This window comes from Haliaeetus leucocephalus, unplaced genomic scaffold, assembly GCF_000737465.1.
Source record: "Haliaeetus leucocephalus isolate CR32 unplaced genomic scaffold, Haliaeetus_leucocephalus-4.0 Scaffold373, whole genome shotgun sequence".
NCBI classification, from domain to species: domain Eukaryota; kingdom Metazoa; phylum Chordata; class Aves; order Accipitriformes; family Accipitridae; genus Haliaeetus; species Haliaeetus leucocephalus.
The window spans coordinates 5,448,193-5,472,246 of NW_010972809.1; the positions used below are offsets into that span (position 1 = coordinate 5,448,193).

General features: G+C 39.2%; 1 protein-coding gene across 1 annotated transcript in view; it reads left to right on the forward strand.

Annotated features, from left to right (window-relative positions):
* The window catches only part of OFCC1 (orofacial cleft 1 candidate 1), a 122,420-nt gene that overhangs the window by 8,920 nt on the left and 89,446 nt on the right, over positions 1–24,054 (forward strand). Inside the window, exons 4-6 of the mRNA XM_010573312.1 lie at positions 9,340–9,426; positions 12,743–12,826; positions 18,473–18,642. Coding sequence (XP_010571614.1) covers positions 9,340–9,426; positions 12,743–12,826; positions 18,473–18,642 — 341 coding nt within the window. The remainder of the gene's footprint in view (positions 1–9,339; positions 9,427–12,742; positions 12,827–18,472; positions 18,643–24,054) is intronic.

The following is a 24,054-nucleotide window of genomic DNA, read 5'->3' on the forward strand; positions in this document are numbered from 1 at the left end:
CAGCCGCTTTGCGTAGCTGCTGTCATTTCAGCTCATAGCAAAAACGCAGGTGGTGGTAGAAATTACCGCCATCCCTTAACACAGGGGAACTCTTCCACAGCTTCCTCTCCTGCCCTCAGCTCTCGAGAGCCATTGTGCAGTGGCACAAGAGAGATTTTAGCACAGAAGTCTTTTTTTTTTTTTTTTTTTTTTCCCTAGGGGGCAAGACTTGCACCCCATGCTGGAAGCTCTTTCTCTAGGAGGGGGTGCCCACACACACCAGCGTGGCTTGTTGCCCCAAACTTTGCTATGCCAGTAAAATGACAGTCCTTTCACTACTCCATGCCAGGCTTCCTTACCTTAAGGGAAATACCTTCCAAGCACAACAGCACAGCCTGTGTAAAATAAACATGTTTTAAGCCCCTGCACTGCTCCCTTTCACTTTTCTCCCCTTTTCTTCCCCAGATGCCAATAAGACACTCCTCCTTTTGGGGTTTCCTTAACTCCACAACTGTTGGATGCTCTTCCAGCTCTCAGCCCCCAGGCTTAAGTTCAGCTACTTACTCAATGGGGAATGGCATTTGTCAATTCTAACGCTCAATGTTAAACTGTACAATTTAAAGCCAGTTATAACCTTAAGCACAATTATTTAATCACAGCATTTAGCAGATTACAGGTTGAAAACACTATATAAACATCAGGCTGGATTTTCAGGCTATGCATTTGAGGGCAGGTCATGGAGATGGCATTGCCTTTCCATTATCTTTCCACCCATCACACGTGTCGTTAATGGCGGTGAATAATTGCTACAGGGGTTGCTATCCTTTCCTCCATCTTGCAACAGTGTCACAGCCTGTTGCTCTGTCAGCAGTTGCTGGAGGGAAGTGTTTTCTAGAAAAACCCCCACCTACTTTTGAGATGCCTTCTCACACATCTTCATGCTAAGGATACCGGGAAGGAGTGTGAATAGTCAGCTGTGTGTTCAAGACAGCCTTGAAACCTGTTCCTGGAATTTGGCTATGTCTGCACAGGAGGGTGCTCTGCAGAACACCCATCACTTGGAGGTTAAATAGCCAGCGCAGAGGTCCATGATATTGAAACTTGCCTGCATCTGCCCCCAAACAGCTTAATTCACGGGTATGTTTGTGCTATACTGACTTTTCCGTTCCTTTCTTCAGATAACAGCACATTTCCTGAAAGGGAGAGTTTGTGACCTGATTCTTGCTTTCAAGAAACTGATTGAGTCTTTCCAGTATCTTTTTTTCAGAGACTTTTTCATTTTTCAAACCAGATTGGTGGGGACTATTCTTGTGATTCCAAGTGCAAGGCTGCTTTGCTTGTGGGGAAACTGAGGCAGAGTATGAGGCCTTATCTGTAGTCACCCTGCAGGCCTGTGATGGAAATAGAAATAAAACCTCTGATCCCTAGTACATTGCTCTGTTTGTTAGGCCATTCTGTGTCTTACCCTGTTGTATTTCCCATGATGGACAAAATTCCAAACTTTGCCATCATCATCAGTAGACTGTTGTTCAGGAATAGGCCATTGAGTAACTCTTTCTGTTGTATGCTTTCCATCATCGCTCTTACATGGTGAAGGCCTGGTACTGCTGTTAAATGTTCTAGTGACTGAGGGGAACTGGCTGACTATTTACTCAGGTTAATCTCCTGATTTTCATCCAGCTAATTGGTTGCAGTGGCTTCCACCCTATTTTCTCTCCTTGATTCTATGCTGACTCTTTACTGATTGCTCCTATCACCTTCATTTCTTTCACATATTGCTTGTGAAATTAAGGTTGTCTAGCAGCAGCCTTGTCTTTGCCAAACTGTGCAATTTATTTGTTTCTGAAAGTACTCAGAGTTTCCCCATGACTAAATCCAACCTTCTAAATCTTCTGCCTTTCTTCCCCTCTGCAAATATTGAATTTGCCAGAAGTTTTCATGTTGGCCATCCCAATGGGAGGTCTAATAGGCAAATTTCCCTGGGAAAAATATTTGGGGTTAGATCACCCAAACCTGGAGTGACAGGAACCCATGTCCACCTGTTTCTCGACTGCCAGGTGCGTGATCTCAAGGTGAGCCAATATTGTTTTTCCTCTTTTCTCCAGAGGGGTCTAAACCCAAAACACTTTCTAGAGTGCCCATAATGTTCAGGCTGGCTTGGTAAAGTGTCTGCCCAGCAAAGGGCTTCCAGCAAACTGTCATGATGGAAGCACCAAACCTCCGGGAATATGCCATCTTTGGCTGATGGCAGAACACGAGGGCAGTTGCTCAACCTCAGATGGATGATGTGTGTCACAAGCAATCCCTTAACACAGACTACTGTACTTAGCATTTTATCATAGGCCTGTAAAGCAAATGTTAATCTATTTTAGCATTCGATTCATAGACACCTTTGGAGACTGTGATGCTCTGTGGTATTTGCATGGAAGATGAAAGAAAGGCTAATTGTGTTCTCCTGTATCCTGCACACTTGTACAAAGGCTGGAGGCAGTCTGACCCTAAATGTTGATGAATCAAGTTAAAATTGTCTCCAGATGACAAGAAACATTCGTTCCCCCCCCCATCATCCCCAATACACAAATCTTTTTTCAAAACTAGATTATCTTCTAAAATCAAAAGCTCTAATTAATTCTACCATTTTATCTGCAACAGGCGCCGTTAACATCTCATATCATGCTCCAATAAATTTGCCCACAGAGATTAACAACATTTGGGGGAGGGGGAGGGAAGAGGGAAAGAAAGCTCTTTCGATTGAAGACCAGAAACTATTCTTCTAATTAGCCCAGGTACAGCATGGCATTAACATGGCTATACTGCTTCTGGGAGCAAATTAATGTCTCTACGTGGTGCTCTGCTGCACCATCTCCCAGCTGCAGAGCTGGGTTGGATGTATCTTACACAGCGCTCTGTGTGTCCTATGGGGAAAATCCCACCGTAAAATAGAGCAGTTCTGCTCCTTATCAAAAGCCAAAGTAGAGAGAAGCCTTTGCTAAGAACAGTTACTGCCAAAGGTAGTTCAGCTGTAGCAGGGCAATATAAGCCCTTTCTTGCTCGAGAGTGTAACTGGGCCAGGACCTTGACCCAGGAATACACAGACAAAAAAAGGGCTTTGTGAAGGAGCCGTGTGGGATATCAACTTGATAAAAATATCAGCAAGTGCATGGAATTCAGTCTGCTTGCAGAGAACTGGAGTCTGAAGCTTGTTGAACAAGGTCTAATTTCATTCCAAAGAGATGGTAGGTACCCACTGGAGAGACAGTAAAGACAGATGAAAAAACAGGCATCTGCTGGAAACTCACGTTTGTGCTGCATGTGAAGGAAATGGGAGCTTGTGACACTGGCTATTTGTGTTGGACAAAATGATTTGCATAAAGGATGGGACCAGAAATATGAATCAAAACCATACCCTTTTTTTCTTAAACAATGGCAAAGTTTATATCTAATAATTCAAGTTCTGTGTTTGTGGTTCCATGCTTTCTGATTCCAACAGGGACTTGAAATGGAAATGCCAAACCCAGTATGCAGGGCATGATGGATCACCATGTATGCATAGGAATAAAAGGGTTGTCATTGGAAGTAATTTTGCGTTGAATTACACAATGTGTAATCCAATTGAAATCAGCAGAACTGCACAAGGTGTAATGTAGTGTGCAAAACGTGATCCATTGCATGCAATTTCAACAACAGGGATACTGTACCACTCATCTAAGTAATGTGCTAAAATTGAATTTGTGAAAGGTAGGAGGAGAAGAATCGTGAAGAATGGATGCGTTTTATAATTGGGAAATACTCTTTCAGAAGTATATATTATAAAGGCTAACTTATTACACTTGGAAATTGTTTACTTCATTTATAGTGCTGTCGGACCCTTGAAATTCTGCAAGTTTCCTTGCTGGAATAGCGCGGGACCAGCCAAGCCTGCCAGCCTGGGAGCACTCAGTATCCATTTTCCCCATTGACGTGTGTCACATTATCTAATAGCGTTCCTAAATGAGCTCCGTCATCATCAGTAAATCTTTTTCTCACGCCTTCAACCAACAGTGTTTCCTCAGGAAAAGCAGCAGGTCTCATACTGGTGTCCCTTGGCACAGTGCCCTCTGTTGCCTGCAGAGGAAAAAAAAAAAAAAAAAAAATTCCCATGCTGTACCTTTGCTTAAACAGCAGCAAATGTGGTAAGTCTTCCAGGAGTGGAGTGGGGAGGAAAAGAAAAGTGGGTGCCGTGTTTTTCAAGTGTCAGGGAAGGCGCAGCACGGTCTGTGCGGCTCAGGATCGTGACCGGCCCCTTTGCCAGCGTCCTGTCAGAGCTGACAAGTGAGTTTATTCAAGGCTTGCAATATAAACATAAGATGTAGTTATGTGGTTTACTCATTACCTATGGTCTCTGCTGAGGATAAGGAAAATGACATACAATACCTTCAAAACTTTTTGAAGGTTGAGAAGTTGCCCAGTGATGGTAGTATTTAACAAGCTGTGTTTTTCAAGGTATAATCTACTGTCCAGTGACTTGCTTAATGCTCTTCAGTTTGAGGATGCCATTAACACATAATTTTTCATTGAATTCTGCCTGGTACTCATGAAAATTTGAAGCTCTATATAAAACACCCTGTCTACCCTCCACCCCCATGTATTTGGTGATAATCTGGAATAACTTCGTGCTTCCCAGGAATCTTATTTTAGCTATATGTCTAAAATAATATAGATAGTATTTAACTATACTTATAATATAGATGATAATGTTAGATGTAAATTTAAAATAGTAATAATATGTCTTAATTAGGGCATTTAGCTTCTATATGTAACCTAGATCAGCTTATATAAATTTAATTAAAGCCATTTGTAATGGCTATGAGCTGAGGTAAACACAACAGATATCATGGTTCAGTAATAATAACTAAAAAGTCCAAACTAAAAGTATAACTTCTGGTTAACTCATAACAATTCTTTATTTTTTTTCTTGCCGAAATGAGAATGGAGAGTTAACATTGTTTTGTGGATTATATATCAATTCACTATGTTCTTTAAAGTTTTATATCTTCATAACGTTTAGATGTGAGTAAAACTAGCAACACAAAACTTTGGAATAAAAACTCAAAATGTTTTCTTGTGAAAGTTTCAAACTTTCCTAAATTATTTTCCAGTTTTAAATCATTGTTTAAATCAGCTAAGAACCTATAAATTCACTGGAAATCCAGTCAGCTTTTCACTGTCCAGGAACTCTTACTGCTTATGCAGTTCTGGTTGATGATTTTTACTTTTCTTCACTTTTGCATTCTGTGGCATTTTTTTTTTTAAGGCTTCTTTCTCCTCTCTTATACTTTAATTGTTTTGAACGGTTTTTTCATAATTCTTTATAGATTTTTTTTTTTTTCCCAAAGTGCAGATTAGAAGCAAAGGCCTGTATCTACAAAGAAACAACTTGCAGGTATCAAGCTTTGTCAATGTAGGTACTAAATCAAGAAAAAAAATGAGTGGGAGTGCTAGTCACAAGACCCACCATGTCTTGAGGAAGAGTGAATAAGTGAAGCAGTTGGAGTGCAGGAGGTGGGACCCTACTCTCCTCTTCCTCCTGATCCCAAGTCTTAGTTCTTGCTGGACAAGTTAAGGTGGGCACCTCTCTTGGAGGGGGTTCAGATCTGACCCCAGGATGCTGCTTTGGCTCATGCGGTTGCATATGCTTCTCATAAAGAAACTGGGAAATAAGCTAGCACAGAAACCTTACATTTGGGCTGCCCAAAGAGCCATATCTGCAAAGTAAAATGAAAAGTGTACCTAGGGAAATAAGTTAAATTCTGTTGAATGGAGACAGTGAGTATTTACCATGATGTTCACTAACAGGAATTGCTGCTGCAATCGATGTTTTAAGACAGCTGTGTGGAAAGGAGGACTACTCTTTTCCATTCCTGGCTGCATCACTATGTTTCAGAAACACTTTAGGTCAAAATGCTGTCTCAGACAGGAATTTCATCTTTCCAAGATACCTCTGTCTTATTCTCTTATGCGAAAGGCTTTTATGAGTTACCTTAGTAATGCCCAGTAATGTTCTACCAAGTCATTTGTGGAGACACACGTTGACCATGCTGCTGCCTGAAAAGGGAGGCCTATTACTTAATAAGGCAAGTTTGCTCCTACAGTAGTCTGCATTCTGTTTTCTAACGAAAACTGGCTCATGCCAAAATTTTTGCATTTATTCCTGAGACCCAACTTCACTGAAAACAAGCACCAGTAAATGCTTGTTCAAGCTTTTAGTAATCAGTCACCTGGCTATTAATAATTCTTTCATTTTTACATTGGTCAGGAGGCACTTAACAAATCTAACAGTTTTGTCTCTTCTTTCATTAAACTAAAAACCTAGATCAATAGTACAATATGAATGGAATAATTTTCTGTCATCTAAATTCCATGCTGTAGCCTTGAAATGGTATTGATACAGGCTACTTGATCTCTTTGTGGAGTAGAAGACGTTGTAGAAATGAAGCTTAGTCATGCCATTTCTGTGGTATTCTCAGGACATAGACTGTATAATTGACTACAGACATCTTAGCTTAAAAGCCATCTTAGAGTTTCTTCCAGTCCTAGTAATACGTGTGCAGTCCCATGGGCTACATCCAAGGATTATGCTAATTTTATTAGCAACTCCTCTTGCTTTAATTAAACTGTATAAATTCCCACCTGGTCACTGTTGTGCCAACACCCTTCTTTCCATTTTTATTTGAATTTATAGATAATCTGTGGTTTTGCACTTCAATTCCAATTTCCTGAATTATCCATTGCGTCTTCCACATGAAACAACACAATTTTGAGGGGTGAAGAGTTTCAAATTGAGTTAATGGGTTTGAGCAAACCTCTGGATCAAAGCAAAGACCTAAGTTTCTAGAGTTGGCCAAGTCTTTGTAGGAGCGGGTATTCAAAGTAATTTGCTGTCTGAAAGCACCAAGCTATACACCGCTGTTCAAAATACCTGCAAGCAAGCTCTGTATTAACGTTTACTGTGTTTATACCATGAAGCAGAGCGATGTGAATTCCTTAGTGGACTGTTAATTTACATGTTATACACTTTCAAATATTTCCAAAAGCAAATGTGAAGTGATTAGTAATCTGTTCACATGCTCACAAAAATGTTATTAGGAAAATGCCTTGGGCAGTATGTTATGTTGACTAAAATTGATAATTTTGTATTTTAAAACCAAAGCAACTCCCCCTGCCCCAACAAATCTTTGGACCTGCGCAGAGCCCAGACCTCCTGGTCACACCAGTTGTCAAGGTGTATGTTGAGCTGAGGGGGGGAAAAAGACCAAAAAACTTACAAAAACCCCTCAAGAGCAGTGATCTAAGGTTTGCAGTGATTTTGACTCTTCAGAAAGCCTCACTTGAAAGTCTTCTGTGGAGTCCTGCAGTTTAAAATGGCTTGTTATCTATAAAATCACCATAAGAAGGTGATTCTGGCATTTACCACTCATTCTACCAATGTAGGTTTTAAAGTGTGTATGTTGCTCTGGAAAAATCAAACCTGTTTCTTCTTTTTATTTTTGCATAACTTTGTCTCCAGCTGTGTGCAGTTCTGACAGAGCCAAAGCCTTGGATGAAATATCTCATACTCCTCAAAGAAGGGTTGAGGCTCCTCTTTTTTTTAAAGAGGACCAAAGAGCAAGCTGTTTAATGGTATTTGTCAACGTATCTCTTTCTTGAATAATGGTTTCCATGCCTCACAGACTCAAAAATAACGTGACACTTCCTCCTAAATGCCAATTATTCTGTCCAGAAGAGTTGCCCAAAAGTCTACGCCTCAGAGTTTCACACCAGACCCACAGGTTAAAGAACATGGGGCATTAAAATTCAATAAAAGCTGTTGTGCTATTAAGACTGCGCAAAAAGCCTGTGCACTAGCTGAGTATTGCTTGTATGGTTACAACATACTTACCAGAAATTTACATTTACAGCTATGAAGTAATTGAATAAAGAAATGCATCATCATTTTCTTTTTTAGCACATGGGTGAATTATTTTACCAACATGTGAAGGGGTGTTCATATAACATCACAGTGTTTTGTGCTAGAGAAAACAATTACAGTGAATAAGGTAGAATGGCTCTGTTATTGCAGTACATAAGACTTTGATTACATACTGCCAAGATTCATACCAGCCTAGTAGTTGTTGACAGATAAAGTAACAAAAATGAAACTCATTTATTTTTTCTTTATTGAGACCTCAAGGTAAAGCAAATTTTCAGTTCTTGTACTTACTACATTGAAGGAACAGAGACTGACAGTCAAAATGTGCCAGTCCAGAAATATAAATTAAACCTAGTTTCATATCAAAGTTTCATTTAGTCTCTGAAAAGGAGCTGCTGCTTGGATTATTTTTGATCCTAAAACAAATACACAGTAGACTACTATAGTGTATCTTGGATGAATTAACCCCCTCGTACATTTAGCTCTTATGTATTTTCCAGGATACAGACCTATGTCTATTCAAGCAATTTTAAAATTTGTTGTGGACTTAATTATTTTACTTTTTCTCTGTTTAGTAATAATTTACTGTGTTTGCAAACCCAATGAATGTGAGGATGGTTTTAACTGAGTGTAGCACTTTTGCTGAAGGAAGGACATATTTGGAGGAAAAAGCTCTCCCTTGTGTAAAGAAATTCTTCTGGCTTTTACTAGGAGTTCCTCTAGGCAGCTAGATGCTGCATTATTTCTTGATAAGTCTAACAAATGGCTTTTTTTTTTTTTTGTAAACTTGATTAGTTTCTGAAGAGCAGATAAAACTAGCTGTTCAAATGGAAAGTGTTAAAATGAGTGGGTTTATCCCATCAAAATCTTGGATTACTTACCTAGCCCAACTGAATATAATTGTTTTTCAGATTAATGAGGCAGTATTCTAGTATCTCCTCTGTAATTAAACACTTCTCTGGTTGAATACAGTATTAAAGATGCACCAGACGTTGAAACCTCAGTGGTGAAATTTAAAACTGTTGAAATTGGAGGGGTCAGCTGTGAAACACAAATTCCTCTGCAGCATTGGTAATTCACTTGTACAATGTGTTTTAAGAATAATTTGGCTTATGTTGGGGATGCTGGATTTTTTAATTTTTCTTATCTTTCCATCATCTAAATTTGCAAATTTTTCTCATTAGTTCCTCAGCAAAAGTAACATAAAGTGCACTTGTTTCCAGAGTTACCTTTTCTGACCTTTCACAAGATGATAATTGCAGTACTAGTAGGCTTAGAGGACTTGTTAAAAAAATTAAGCTTATAAAGTAGCAAAAAATGCCCCTTTGCTTGCTGGTGTCGATTTCAAAATTAACATTTTGGTTCATGTGCTTCTAATAATCGCTGACCCTTACTTCATGTGCTTTCCACAGGAAATGAATACAGCAGAAATTACTTTGACCCGTTGATGGATGAGGAAATAAACCCAAGGCAGTGTGGGATGGAGGTCAGTGAAGAAGGTGAGGCAGAATTAAGTATGTAATTTTGGTGTCAGAATATTCTTTTCCATTCATGAAAATGAGGTGACAAAGATCACATATGCAGTTCTATTTAAATATTGAGGTTTACAATTTAAATTATAAGCCTTAACCGCTCTGAACACGATAGGCAGTATACATAGTCTTTGATCAAGGACAGTGAGTTAATGCATGGGTAAAAGTGAGGCTGTGCTGTATTCACTCCGCTACCGTAGCAAAATGAAGCACACTCCGAGAACATTGTCTACACCATGCTCTCTTTAATTAACGAAGTTAGTCCAGAACTGAGTACTAACCTGTAGCTTTTTTGCAACCCTGCTCCCAAAGTCCTTCTTGGAGAGCAATTTTATTACTGAGCTGAATGTGTGTTTACCGTACAGAAGGAAACCCTAGAGCCCGTAAAAGTTCCCAGCACATGAGGAGGCTTTTTTTGGTTTTCTTTGTGTCAGTTTAGCAGGGATGTTTAGGTTTTCTCTCTGTGGGCGATAGTGAGGAGTGGGAGGGCGTGACTGCAGAGCTGGGAGAAAAGAAGTTATGCATAGGTATGAGAGAGATTAACTAGGAGGTATTGTCTAGCGGAGGAAATTCTTTTTTGCTGTCATGGCTTTTAGATAAAAAAGGGTGGGAACGGGCCTGCCTGAATTTGCATGGACTTAAGTAAGAACATCATCATGGTAATGAAGTGCTTAGCTATGCACTGAATGCTTTGGCCCAGCTCCTGTTGTTAAGCACCAACAACCCGACAGCACGCAAGACCCAATTCTCCTGTGTTACCTTCCCAGCCCTTTGCTTTATTAAACCTTGTGCTTATTTGTACTGCAGAGACTCTCTAGACAGGCAGTTGTAGTCAATCTAAAACAATTTGTCTACTGTAAGGGGTCTCAAAGTAGGTCACTTCTGAAATTCATGAGAAACTTTCACTCTGAGTAGATATGGAGGTTTACGCTTTTGAGGCAAAAACTTGTGTGACTGAGAAAAACTGGCTCTAATGCTCGTCAGTAACTTGAATTTCTGCATACTGGTGAAAAAAATCAAGGTTTATTAACGGTGAATTACATCTAACCCCTATAATTTCCCTATTCATTGTATAGAACAGCAATGTAATACCTTGGAAATCAACTTCTGGCTCAGAGTTTTTAAATGAAAGATTTTGTTTTGTTTTGTTTTGTTTTTCCCCTCTTAGTATTGCCTTGGTTCATCTTATGAGTAGGCTTCATGAGTCATGATCTGCTTCATAACCAGAGAATGAAAAGCGGATTAGATTTCTGTAACTGTATGTGTGTGCCTAAAAACATGTACGGATAGAGTGGTGACATAAGGGATACATGGAAGTACAGTTTTCATTGGGAGAAAACGCTTCTTTGCCTGTGTTGAAGAGGCTGAGTGATAAACACTTAAACTTAAATGTTCTTTTTTTTTTTTATTTGGAACAGATGAAAGCACTGAGAAAGTCCATCCAGTTCCAGAGTTGGGAGTGGGGAGGTGGTTTTAGGCATTTGCATATCAGGCTAGACCTGAGATCCATGTGTGAACAGCTGTCTTTTGTCATTCCTCCTTTTTCTTCCCAGCAAAAATGTCACTCAAAGGTTGAGGTAACACTTGTTTATTAAAGGTCTGTTAGCAATGGTACTGGCCTCAGGTTGGTTGTGTTGACATCTGCAAAGCAGTTATAACACTATATTTACCAACGCCTCTGTCAAGAGCAAGTCTTCCACCTTGGAGATATTCAAAAACTGTCTGGACGTGGTCCTGGGTAACTTGGCTCTAGGTGGCCCTGCTTGAGCAGGGGCCCTGGAGCAGATGGCCTCTGGAGGTCCCTTCCCACCTCAACCAGTGTGATTCAGTTATACTCACAAACCAGGCTAATTGTCTAGTTTCCTTTTCCTTGCAGAAGTGTTCAGTAAGTGGAACTACATTAGTATGTAGTGGACAGAATTAAAAGGACAGTCAGAACTGAAGTCTGGTCCTTCATGGTCATCCCCCAACTGGAAACCATATTAGTTTACCTCTTCCTTCCAGCTAGCAGCTTGTCACTAACAAGAGACAAAAGCAGAACTAGACGAAGAAATCAGGGCACACTCTAAAGTTACACTCTTCTTATGACTTAAGTGAGTCAGGCCCAATGCCCAAAGAGAATAGCTAGTGAAAAGCAAATCTTCAGCCACTAACTCTATTACACAAAGTTAAATATCATTTAATGTGTTCATCATATGGGATTCTTTAATGGGTTATTCTGTGAAAATGAAGATATTGGCAATTATCTTTTCTATATTTGATAAATTAAATTTGTTCTGGAAATTTGTCTGAGTTGATAATGCCCTGAGAACAAACAACGCTCCACTATGGATTTGCTTCACCCTCCCTCGCCAAGGGAACGCTTCAAAGTTACACACTAAAAGAAATGTAAAGATTCTGTACTTGCAGTAGAGGTTTGCAGAAGCCTCCCTCTTTGTATGCTCAGCATAACTGAAAAACTTGGCTCTGAAATTTCATGGTAAAGAAAATTTATTCTTTGATATTCTATTGGGCACTTAAAAAGAGCCACCCAAGGTCGCTTGTAGCTGTACTTCAGTTCACCTACCTTGTATGCATTTCTTTGGCCTTCTACCTGCCTATCTTCACTGACAACTTAAAGAAGCCAGGGTCTGGGAGATTTGGAGAGAAGACAATCTCAGCTGGTGATTTCTCCCTTGAATATAGACACTTGAAGTGATTTTTTAGGTCTCATGGAAAAAGGTACATGTGCGTGTGTCCCTTGCTCCTTTTTAAAATCTGCAGATGTTACTGGGAATTTGAATGACTGACCAGCCACAACATCAAAATTCGTAGTGTGTTGTAATGACTACTCATACTAGATAACGTGTTAGTATTATGGACAGTGAGGTAAAATTTCTAATGAAGATCCAAAGTCACATTTGAAAAGAAATTAGGTACTTTGATTTTTATTGAGTCAAATAGAATTCATCTGGTAATTTGAATATAAATAATTATTATAATGAGTCTATTAGCAGAATTAGTAAACCAGTTTCAGTCCAGATCAAGATATAATATTTCTTATGATATAATATTTCTCACCATTTAAAAGTATATAATTATATATTTTTATTTTAAACTGTCTTTCATAAGTCAGAAGAAAAGACAGTCACCTCTGCTATGAAACTAGCACTGTGAAAACCAAGGCACAGTGTCAAATGTTTTCTTAACTTTTGTAGTTTTATATCTTTATAGTTTAAAATGGTGTTTCCTGAAATAGTACTGGAAGAAACAATAGATGTTTCACTATTGTTTTTTTTTTAAGATCCTGTGAAATTTGATGAGCAAATCCTGTATGGTAAACTGATGAAGCTTCTAGATGAAGAAAACAAGATGCTGGACTTCCAAGGTAAATAAAAAAAAAAAAATCATTTTCATAAAGAAAAATAAAACTTTTGAGTCTGGATGTGGGGAAGAGAGTGGGTAATCCATCCCCTTGAACTCAGAAGCAAAAGGGACATTGATTTTAATGTGAGCCTGTAAGATCTTTTTCCCCAAATGTTTTTGTTTTGAGTTGTGTTTATGTGGTTTTAAGTGTAACTTAAGTGGTGTGCTTTCTCTAGGCTGCTTCATTGCATGTTGAATTCCACCCTTATGAAAAAAGACTGGAAATATCATTGCTTATGTGCTTAAAGCTAGAAAACTAAAACTTTATTTAAGCTCATAAATGGGTGGGCCATTTGTCAGATGCACGGGTCATGTCACACAGTTTTTGAGGTTATCTTTGTAAGGATTTACACTAACAGGTGAGTAAGAAAATGTTTTCTGTGGCTTTGTTAGAAAATACAAATTGATGTTCCATCTACAGTAAAAACAATGAAATATACGAGAAGAGATTTCTTCACCTCAAGCCAACAGCCTTACTTTGGCTTCACTTATTTTTACAGGCCTTATTTAATACCCAGTTGATTCACAGGACCGTTACCACCACAACCTTTACATAAGGTGCATGTCTGCTGCTCTCTGGTTCATCACAGGAGAAGTGATATATGAACAAGCCCTAGCTCAGGGATGCCTTGTATTTTTTGGGTATCCCCCTCTCCTTTTTCAGCCTGGTCTTTTGTGCAAAAGTATTTTCTGTTCTTTGTATCTGTATTAGGTTTCTTCTTACATTTCAGCTATACACAGGACCTACTCTGTCAGAGAGACAGAGCAAGCAGTTGCCTACGGCAGTGGATCTTCAGGAGCTGCAACATGTTTTATGACTATTTAGTTTGTGAGCAACTTTGTTCTAGAAGAGGCAAATATTTTCATTTGCCTAGGGCTGCAAAATCCCTTGAACTGGCACTGGTCATATCAGTAACATCTTTGAAACCTATTTTGTCTCATTTTAAATGCAAGGAAAAGAAAGTACAACTATCACAGCTAAATTCAGGCAAATAGTTGAAGCAAAAACCTTTAACAAATTATTAGCAAGGTCTCTATTGTTGCATGTTAATGTAGAGCTGCACATTTTGGAGAAAGATTATAGCGGTGCTGCAGGTTGATTGTTGCTTTTATCCTGCAAAAGCATAGATTAAAATAAAACCATATTTGGCTGTGAAGTCAACATTATTTCTATAGGAAAGATTGACATGGGGTGTCTATCTGTGGTACTTCTGTAGTCCCTCTCTAGCAATATTTATAGCATTTCATATTATCCAATAGCTTTATCATCAAAATAACCCTGTATGATTAAGGAAAATGTCCTGATGTTATTTTACAGGCTGCCCCAGGGAGGGGTCTAGTACTCTTTCTATTAGCTTTCTGAAAGTTAGCTTCTGGGGCTCCCCCAAAGTGGTGGGAGAGGGAGAGAGAAGCACCTCTGGGCAGTAGTTCAGCACCACCTCACGCAAACACCTCTTAGCTGATAGGACAAATTGTGCCCTGGAAGCAGGTCGTCTTTCCTTTGGCTCTAGAAGGGTCTTGGGCAACTGACTTAGACTTGTCCATTGGTTTTTGCGTGGCTAAAGGTAAGAAAGCTGAATTGTGCCGTGTGTATTTGTCCACTTTTAAGCAAGGGAACTAGGGAGTGAAGGCGAAGCCTTCCCCATCCATCAGTGGTTACTCTCTCCTTCAGCTACGTGCCCTAAAGCTTTATTTTATATTACAAATAACATTAATGAATATTGTTAAGAAGAACAGATGCTTTACAGAGGATAATAGCAAATAGCATATACACAGAGAAGTAAGGTTTCACTGATCTCCTCAAATGTTTATAATTTAAACTCACCAGGTATGTTTGAACTGAAAACATCTTTTTCTCCAACTAGTTTTATCAAACCACCATGACAGGCAAAATGCTGTTATTACTCTTAGGCTATATGGGGTGTGAGACAGGTTCCAATCTCTCATCCATCCAAAGCCATTTGAATGTATGGGGTGTGCTCTGTGGACAGTGATCTTGTGCTGAGGCTGCCGAGGCTGCCGAGCTGCCAGCTCACTGATTCAATTCCAGGACAAGCAAATGCATTAACGCGCGTGTCTCGTACTCCAGGTGCACATCAGAACCCCCCTGGGTAGGCATGAAGGCAGCGAGTGGGAGATACACTGCAGCCCACTGCTGTCTTGTGTCTCGAGTGGTGCCTCAGTGCTTTTATTTCTTAAAAGTTCCATAATGGCCAGAGCTAGTCCTGTGGGTGAATGTTGCACCCCAACCTAGCTGAATTTTTTTTACTGTTCTTGGCTTCAGTGAATAAAATGCAGAGAAGAGCAAGATTTTCCTGAGGAAGTGAGGCTTGTGCAGTCTCCACCTCTGTGCGCGTGTATCAGGCTGTATTTATTTCTGCCTGTCTGTGTTTCTCCCTCCCAATTTTTGAACCTGTTGTTCACTTCCAACCCCTTTTTTTAAACAGAGAGCAAGTCTCACAGGTCTGACTTCCCTACCAGTTTTATGGAAGTGGGCAGCTGAGCAGAGCAGACAAGCATTATTAATGTCTCCACTGAGGGAAAAGCTAATATGGGAGTTTGACCCTTATTAGACATCAGAAAATCCATAGAAAACTAGGATTCATTTGGTTCCACTCTTACAGGACTGCTTCTTTTCTTCATTTGACCACTGAGCTGAAAAATCACGTAGTCATACAGTCCTAATTAATAGATGATCCCCAAAGGAAAGGAAAGGAAAAAACGTGGCTCAGAATTTATATAATTGTATATTTAAAGCATTTTGTTGCTGAGTAAACTATTGGTCGCTCCTGTGGCACGTGTTAGTTCATATTATAAGGCAACTTAAAAGGCAACATCGGTTGGTTGCTTTTTAGAGGAAGATGTAGACTGTATATTTTTTACCTAGGGATAAAACCTCTTAAACAATGTAAGATTGTGATCCACGCACATCTAAAATGATGCTAGGTGAATACCATAAAAAAATATTTTTCTGTTATATTATTCTTTGGCAACAACTGAAAAATTGAAGTGCAATGTTTTGCAGCATTTTAATTGTTTGAAACAGATGCATGAGCCTTTGCTGATGTACTTTTTTAGCTACAAATTATACACAGAGTCTTCTAGAACCAGGCAGCCAAAATGCATTTTCCATGTGGAGTTTATAGTGCTTTATACATTCAAATCCATGCTGAGGTATAGTCTGCTGGTGAACCTACCCTTTAAATTCTCATCTCAGTATGTAAACCACTGCTGTCTGATGGACAAATGCAGGAGTAAATGAAGTTACAAGCAGCCAAGCTAATACCAGAGAGATTGTTTTAATTACAGCATAGCATCTGCAAATACAGCCTGTGCTAAGGAGTAGTAGTGATTTAAACAACGTGGAAAGTATGACTTGCAGTGTTAAGTACAGCTGAGGCAAAATCAAAAGTTTGACACTGATGCAAACAACTTGAAGCAGCCAGTTTTTAATTATTTTATCAATCTATCAATGAATTTCCTTGTAAATTTTCAGCCATTTTGTCTCCTGTACAAAGTAGCCATGGTGTTAAAAATGTTACTACTTTTGTAGTAGCAGTAGCAAGGAGGTGGAGGCTTTGTTCTGTCAAGCATTGCTCGGGGGTGGCAGCTCAAGCCTCTAACCTGTGGGTTAGTTCAAACAAGGACCAACCTGATGGTGACTGAGGTTCAGAGGTTTCTTTGCAAGGCCAGCAAAGGAAGGAACAGACCAAGAGAACAACCCTGTTCTCTCCCTGTCTCCAGCTCAGGCAAATGAATAGTTTTTCCAACTGTGCTTAAATGAGCATATGTATCTTTTCATTAAATGTTTTTCAAAACTGAATTGTAATTTATCTCTGTATTTTTAGCAGTTACTTCCCTGAAAGGCTTTTGAAAATGTTCTCTCTCTTCCTTTGCTTTTTTCCCCACAAAACATGTGCTAATGAGCCCAGTGTATTCCACCAAAACTAAGTTCACTTGATACAATTCCTCACAAAAATAATAAATACAAAAAAGAAAAAGGGTATTTTGATGAATCACTGCATGGTTGTCTTTGCGAACCAAATGTTTTTATTTCTTTGTTGATATATAAGGACTATTTCTCTACACCCAGAGGATCCTGAGATAGGAATGTACAGTCTTCCCAGGACGTAAACTTGCACTGCTCCTGTGAAAGCAGTAAAGCAGCTGATTTATACCGGCTGAGCATATGGCCTGTTGTGTACAACACAGCGTCGAGGGGAGCAAGCGATGCTGCATCTTCTGCTGTTGGCAATGTTTCCTTTTCCAGCGCTTCCTGGATTTTCTCTCTCCTAGCCAAACCCTTAATGTTACAGTAAATTTAAATGTAAATATTGTTTTGTTTTTGCAGTTAACAGTTGTAGGTCAAATCACTTTTCATTAGGCTTGTAAGATGCTACATGAAGAGATTGTGTACCCTAAGGTAATGGTTTGGGTTGTTTATATCTACTGTACACTTCCCCCAACATGATTTTGAATTGTATCCTGTTGTAATTAAATAAAAAACCCACCCTACTTCCTGTGTGTTGGTGGCACTGAGGTGATTTAAGTACTCGGGAGGCTCAACAATTAAAGTCATTAAACAATGAGTAGCGAGCAAAACTGAAAATGTTAATAGCCTTAGTTTTATCTTTCCTTTTCTGGTCTTCATTAGAGAATGAGAGACTTCAAAGGGGAGTGAGAGAAAAAAAAAATCTTTTAACTGCTTTCATGTCTTAGGATGGACAAAGAGAAAAGCAAATAACTAGATATGGCAGTTTCTTGCAAAGAAAGGCACAGAGAACTATAAAAACTTACACACAGAAATATGAGGCAAGAAAGTCAGATGTGGACAACCTGATATCTATCATTTCTTAGTGGTCCTAACATGGAGAAATGAGCAAAAATAGTCTTTATTATTTATAACCCAAGCCAGTATTAGTAAAGTAGCAGATCTCAATGAGAGATCTTTTTTTTTTTTTTAATAGTATGATGAACCAAACTGAAAAAAGGACATCACTTCTCTTTAAGGTCAACTTTATGAATGGGATTTATTTTTATTTATGTGCAGCATATACCCTTTGGTTCTGCTTACGTCACCGCAGTGAAATCAGGGGAATGATGTGGGTGAGAGCAGAACCGGACCCAATTAATTAGGCAGGAGCTGCATGCACACACCTAGGGGAGGAATTTGATCCTCTGGGGTGAGTGGGAGGAAGATGAAATGCTTGGTGTGGCTCCGCCTAAAACTCCCTTTCAACTGCATTTATTCCTCCTCTTCCTCAGGAGCAAAAGCCAAAGTCATTCCAAATCCCAGTTCCTTTAAGTTTTGCATGGGAGCAAAGTGACCACGGAAATGCAGAGCACCCCTTTTAAAAATTATTTAAGGAACAAGCTGCATGTGCTAAATTTGTACCTGTATGCAGATGTTGCTCTTGAGGAGAGTTTTCCTGGTAATGACACTTGGAACCTGCCGGTTTTCTACTGCTGTTATTTATTCCTGTCCATTTTATGGCATGAATTGTCATCTTAAAATGTTGGTGGGTCAAACATGTTAACTGAGAAGGTACTAACCAGCGAATGAACTTCCATTTGCTAAGAGATAATCTGCCACTTTTGTTTCAAGCAGCCTGTGTCACCAGTGAAGATTTTCCAGACTCCGTGATGCCTGTCAGCTCCAGTAAGGCACGTGACCTTCACAGGGAGCTTGAAGATGAAGAGATTCCTTCATATATTGAACAGTTTGAGAGAGATGTTCAGGATGACATAATTCTGCTTGGCAGCTTTTCACTGGAACAGGTCAGAGTTAAGAACTATAAGACAATTTTATCGCTTGCTTCATAACATGATGCTGGCTTGTTAACCTTGTACACCCCAATTCTATTTCACTGCCCGGCGATACGTATATTGAAGGGAAAAGATAACCCATTTTGTTGGCTTGCTTTATGTGACTGGCACTTTGCTAAGCTAACAGCAGGACCTTTATCTTTGTCTCCATTTCAATGTGAATAAAAATAGATTGCCTTCGTTGCTTCTTTCCGAAATAGTGGAGTGTCTCTGACTGCTCCGTAGTAAGTATTGCAATTGAGTTTCAATCAAGAGCCTAAGCTTAGGATATCTCTCTCTGCCAAATTTAACAGAGGCTTATTCATCTATCAATGAGCAAGTTCAGATTGGAGCCCAGGAAGGATTTATGTAGCAATATTCATTGTACAGAGGATAAGATTATTCCCAAATTAGAAATCTGTTGTGTTTTTAAGAGTGGCAAAGCTTCATTTGGTTTTCTTTTTGTCATTTCATAGTGTAAAGAGACAAGGTTGGATTCATGTTGACAAAAGCACAAGTTTTCAGGGCTGAAATGATACTTGTGGGCACCTAACTACCATTTGTCCCTTTGAAAAATCTCATACCGAGACTAGGGGACAGGAAGAGAGATTAATTGATGAATCTATCATTTTTAATTAGCAACATGAGAACAGCGTGCTGGCTCTGATGGGCTTAAAATAGGTTATCCAGTGACTGATGGTGATCTAAGCTTTCTTTTATTTTCAGAGGAAGTTTTTAGAATTTTTTCAATGCAGGACTAAACCTCATCATTGCCTTCTGCATGTCAGTGAGGGACACAATTCCCTTCCTTGCTGCTTTCCTTTAAAGCCTTGAGTAGCTGTATTTCATTCCTTCTGACTTTTTTGTAGCTGTACACATCATGCATAGAAGGTGCTTTGGGGAATATTGTTGAGAGAACAAGAAATGGGAGGGAAACATGAGGGAAAAGGACTCAGATGATACTAAGAGCATCATCTGCCTCAAGGGACTGATGGAGTAGAAACCTGGGAACAGGTGATCAGAGAGCGATGCAGCTTTCCAGAAGACTTTATGATTTGTTGAGAGTTCACACTTTAAGTTTGGGCTATTCAGATGCCCTCAAAGCTTCCTGAGGCTCTGTGACACCTGAAGGAACACAATAGATTTGTCAATCCTTTGTTTGCCCTCCCTATAAACACGGTCACTAGGAAGCTGACCGTCTTACTTGAACTCTCTTTGTAGGTGTTCAGCAAAGTTTGTTTCCTAGACAGGAGCAAGCTATCTGGTCATCCCGAAACAACATTCTGCTTTTTAACAACTGCATACGTGAATCCACATCATACAATATAATACTACTTTTCTTCCTTATTTTGTTCTGAAAAAAGAAAATCCTCGTTTAATGTGATTGATTGAGCTGGTATACCAGGAGTTTACAGATAGGGTCTTAATACTTTATACTGCACAGAAGAGTCTTGAATGCCTGTGTTTTCTCTCCATTTCTCCCATGCATCTCTAACTTCAGTTGTCCGTGCCCTGTTTAGGAATTCAATCATACCGACATGGTATCAGCTGTCACATCTGCATCCTGCAACGCAGGGGGTAACGAGGATCACTGTAAAATCTATATTATCTTCTAGATCAGTGATGTGTACATCCATGCTGTCCTTGGAAGCACATAGAAATGGTACAATCAGTCCCTTTGAACAGAAAATGGAAGGTGACACAGGAAGAAGAGGCTGCAAACATGCACCTCGTGTCATATTGGTATTCAAAGACATCTAACAATAATGTGAGCATGCTTATTATTTTTTAATTGACCTTCTTTATTCTTTAATGGACCATCTTTACTCTTTGATCCGTGGATATGCCCCTGTAGCATTGGAGTGTTGGTACCTTTCTGCAGCAGCTACAGGTTCAGTGTTAGACTGCTGCCATGGTCTTCAGAATCTGTTGCTGTCATCTTTGGGATACTTCCAACTTTTGTTGCTTGAATGTATGTTTATTGGTTTGAAAAAGTCTTTAATTTGCTGTGTGGTATTTACTTCTTATTCAGAAACCCCCCCCCTTCTCTTCCTTCTGTGGGTTTAGTGAGTAGCAGATGTACTTTAGCCATTGTAATTTATGATTAGTTAATTTAATCTGCCATAATGACATAAAGTGAGCCTGAAACAAGCTTCTATCAATTTTGCCGTTAGAGGTAACATAATATTTTCAAATGTCTACCAAACTGAGTAATTAACCCTCGGGCTGAGTGAAGGAGTCTAATAGACATCTCTCTCACATTCCTTTGCTTTGACAAAATGAAAACAAAACACGGGAGCCTAAGGGTTAAAAATAGCAATTGACAGTTTACAGTACATAAGACTGGTTTTATAAGTGAGGTTTAGAAACACACTTGAGTTGCTGCTGTTTCTTTTTAGGCTGCCAAAAATTCTCTCCAATAAGGCATCTGATTTGCACTGGAGCTTTGCTGGCAGCGTTGGCACAAGGAGGACAGCTATGTATTAACTATCTATCCCTTAGTTCATTGTTTTTCTTCTCTGCTTTGTAGCTCTGCAGTAAATGGGTGGCTTTTGTCTAAACAGCAGCTCAGTGCATGAGGTCACCGTGATTAAAAGTATTTGAAAGAGCAGATGTACTTTCCAAAATAATAATAATAATAATAATAAAAGGTTTATGCAAGATTCTAGCTCTGGAACTTTAAGCTGTGTTGTTACTTCATGTTCTGTTTTGTAAATGCAAAAGCTGGTAGTTGAGATTGGCAAGAAATACGTAAGGGGAGATCTGATAGATTCTTGTAAAGAAAGCATTAAGCAGATGTCAATGTTCTGTTAACAAACACATTAAAGAATATTAAATTTGGAAAGCAGCACTCTTTCCTGTGGCCTATCGTGTAGGCCTACAGATTACAAAAGCCCCATGACATTTGCTTTTAATAAAGAAAAATAAACTTTATTGAAAGAAAGAAAATCATAACTTTGGGACTGTGTTGTGGTAGAAGCTGAGCAGGTACAACCAAGGCTGGGTATGCAAAATGCTGCAGAAAACCATCTGTCATGAGACAATGCAGGGACACATGCTTATGGGCAGAACTTGATCTCACAGAGCAGAGAAATATGCAAGGAAAGACCTGACGTAATTCTGGCTTAATGTGTTTGATTAAAGGCAAGATGCTCTCAAAACATGAGAGACTGCCAAGGATGAAGCATATGCTGGTGATTGGGGTGAGATTGCACTTGATGGGCCTTTGGCAACATAATCTTACTAGTCATTAATTCAAATGCTATGGAAAAATACCAGCTCTAGGATTTTCAGCTGTTTCTGAACTGAGACAATAAAAGTGACTATCAGTTTTATGTAGGTTCTCTCAGAAAAAAATAATAATTGGGCAATTGGAAGGATGAATACTGCCCCAGAAGTCAAGACCATCTTTCCTGCTTGGCCATCCTCTTAATACAACTTGGTCAGTATTCTTAACTAAAGGTAATTTGTTCACAATCTCCGTCTTTCTCTACAGGATTCAGTTGCTACATTTAGCCCTCTGTGCTGGGTATAACACCTTGTGGGACTTGATCATTACGACTATATAATCAGTTTTGATCCATGACCTCCATGTGAATTACTCAAGAGCCTCTGAAAGTAAAGTGCAAGTTTTGCTCTTCAATACCAGCAGTTGAATTATAGTAGTAAGAAATGAGCTATTTGTTGCAGGTGGATAGTAATAAAATGTTGCCTTTCATCGAGTGATTTAACTTTTGGTTAAACAAAGGTTAATGCTGCTGGGGATTAGACCTACTATTCTTACAGGGTCAATATCATCACTGCTCTGACTCCTTGCCAAGTCACAGTGAGATCAATTTATATGATGATGGAGTGATCAGTTTTCCTTTGGTTAATGGTGGATAATATGTGGGTAAAATTTGGTACCATGTAAGACAGTGACAAATCTACCTGCCAATCAGGAATTTAATCAGTGGGATCAGGCCTCAGTCATATAAAACATCAACGCACATTTGCTTGCATGTTCTACCCTGTTGGATACTACTGTCATTTATATCCTGATGGTACCTGCAGACCTCCCCTCATCAAAGCTGCAGCCTACTAGGCATTGTACAATCCTTTGTGATCGTTCTTCTTGAGCATAATGCTTGTATGAATATGTGCACCTAAGAGCAATGCAGAATTGAAGGTGCTTTTTAAATGACTGTCATGTTCAAATGAGTTATATATATATTTTTTTTTTAACTGAGGATTGCAGGTCAAGAATACAAAAGCTGGAAATGTTTCATTTACACCACATCTTAAAAGTGGGTGACTTCATTTTAAGCAAGCTACCTGTATGCTACACTCATTATTTGAGTGTCAAAGCATCTCTACAGTCTGTTAGTATAACGGTTTCCATTTAATTTATGTGATATAGTAGGAATTATGGGTATCTCCATTTTACAGAGGAATAACAAGGGCACAGATAGACAGAAATCTACACCTGCCAGAAGTGCTTAGCATCTAGTTTCCTTTTGAAACCTGTCATTAGGCTAAGCTCAATGAATTCATTATAGTCCTGCTAGGTAGAGTGCTCCTGGACTCGTGAAAAAGCACTTCACTGAAACCTATGTTTGAGGGGAAAAATCCCCAAGGTCAACTTCCCAAAGCTTGGGTTATTGGGCTTCTGGCCCTTGGACTTCTGATGTCCTGCCTAGTGGGTGTCCATGGCTCTCAGGTGTGTGTCAGGACCCACCTAACAGACCCAAAGCCTGACCAAGATGCTAGTATGTGTAGCTAGGGGACTTCTCTACCACATAGGCTGGCAACCTGAGACTTCTAAATATCTTTATTCTATCAGGCTTGCTCCTGCTTCCTCAGCAGAATGCCTGGGAATCCTCCAATTTTCTAAGGTTCTTCCCCCTTTGCTTCTGGACACTCAGATATACACGCTTTTTTTTTTTAAGAACCGAGGGGGACAGAAGGGGGAGCATAGAAATGAATGTCAACATAAGCAGAACTGTGGAAAAGATGTTTTATATGTTTGTAAAGGGCCTGTCACTGTGCTGTCACAATACCCATAATATTGCTATAGCTGCTCTTTTTAATTGTAATTCTCTTTTGATTGCTTTGTTCAGGAGTTTGTGGATTTTTAGTTAAGTAAATATTTAGGTGGAAATAATGCAAATATTCTATATTTCTTATATTTTTCACTAAAAAGGAGTTCACTTAGTTTTTATTGTGTTTTTCCACTCTTTATGTTCAGAGGAGCAATTAAACAACCAAAGTAATCTTTGATATTCTATTGAGCTGGAACAATGAATCCTACAGCTACTATAAATGATGATACTGCCTTTGCTGCTGCTTAAGGTAATCTGACTGGTCAGCTTTCTGACTCATTATCCTAATATAAACTCCAGTAAG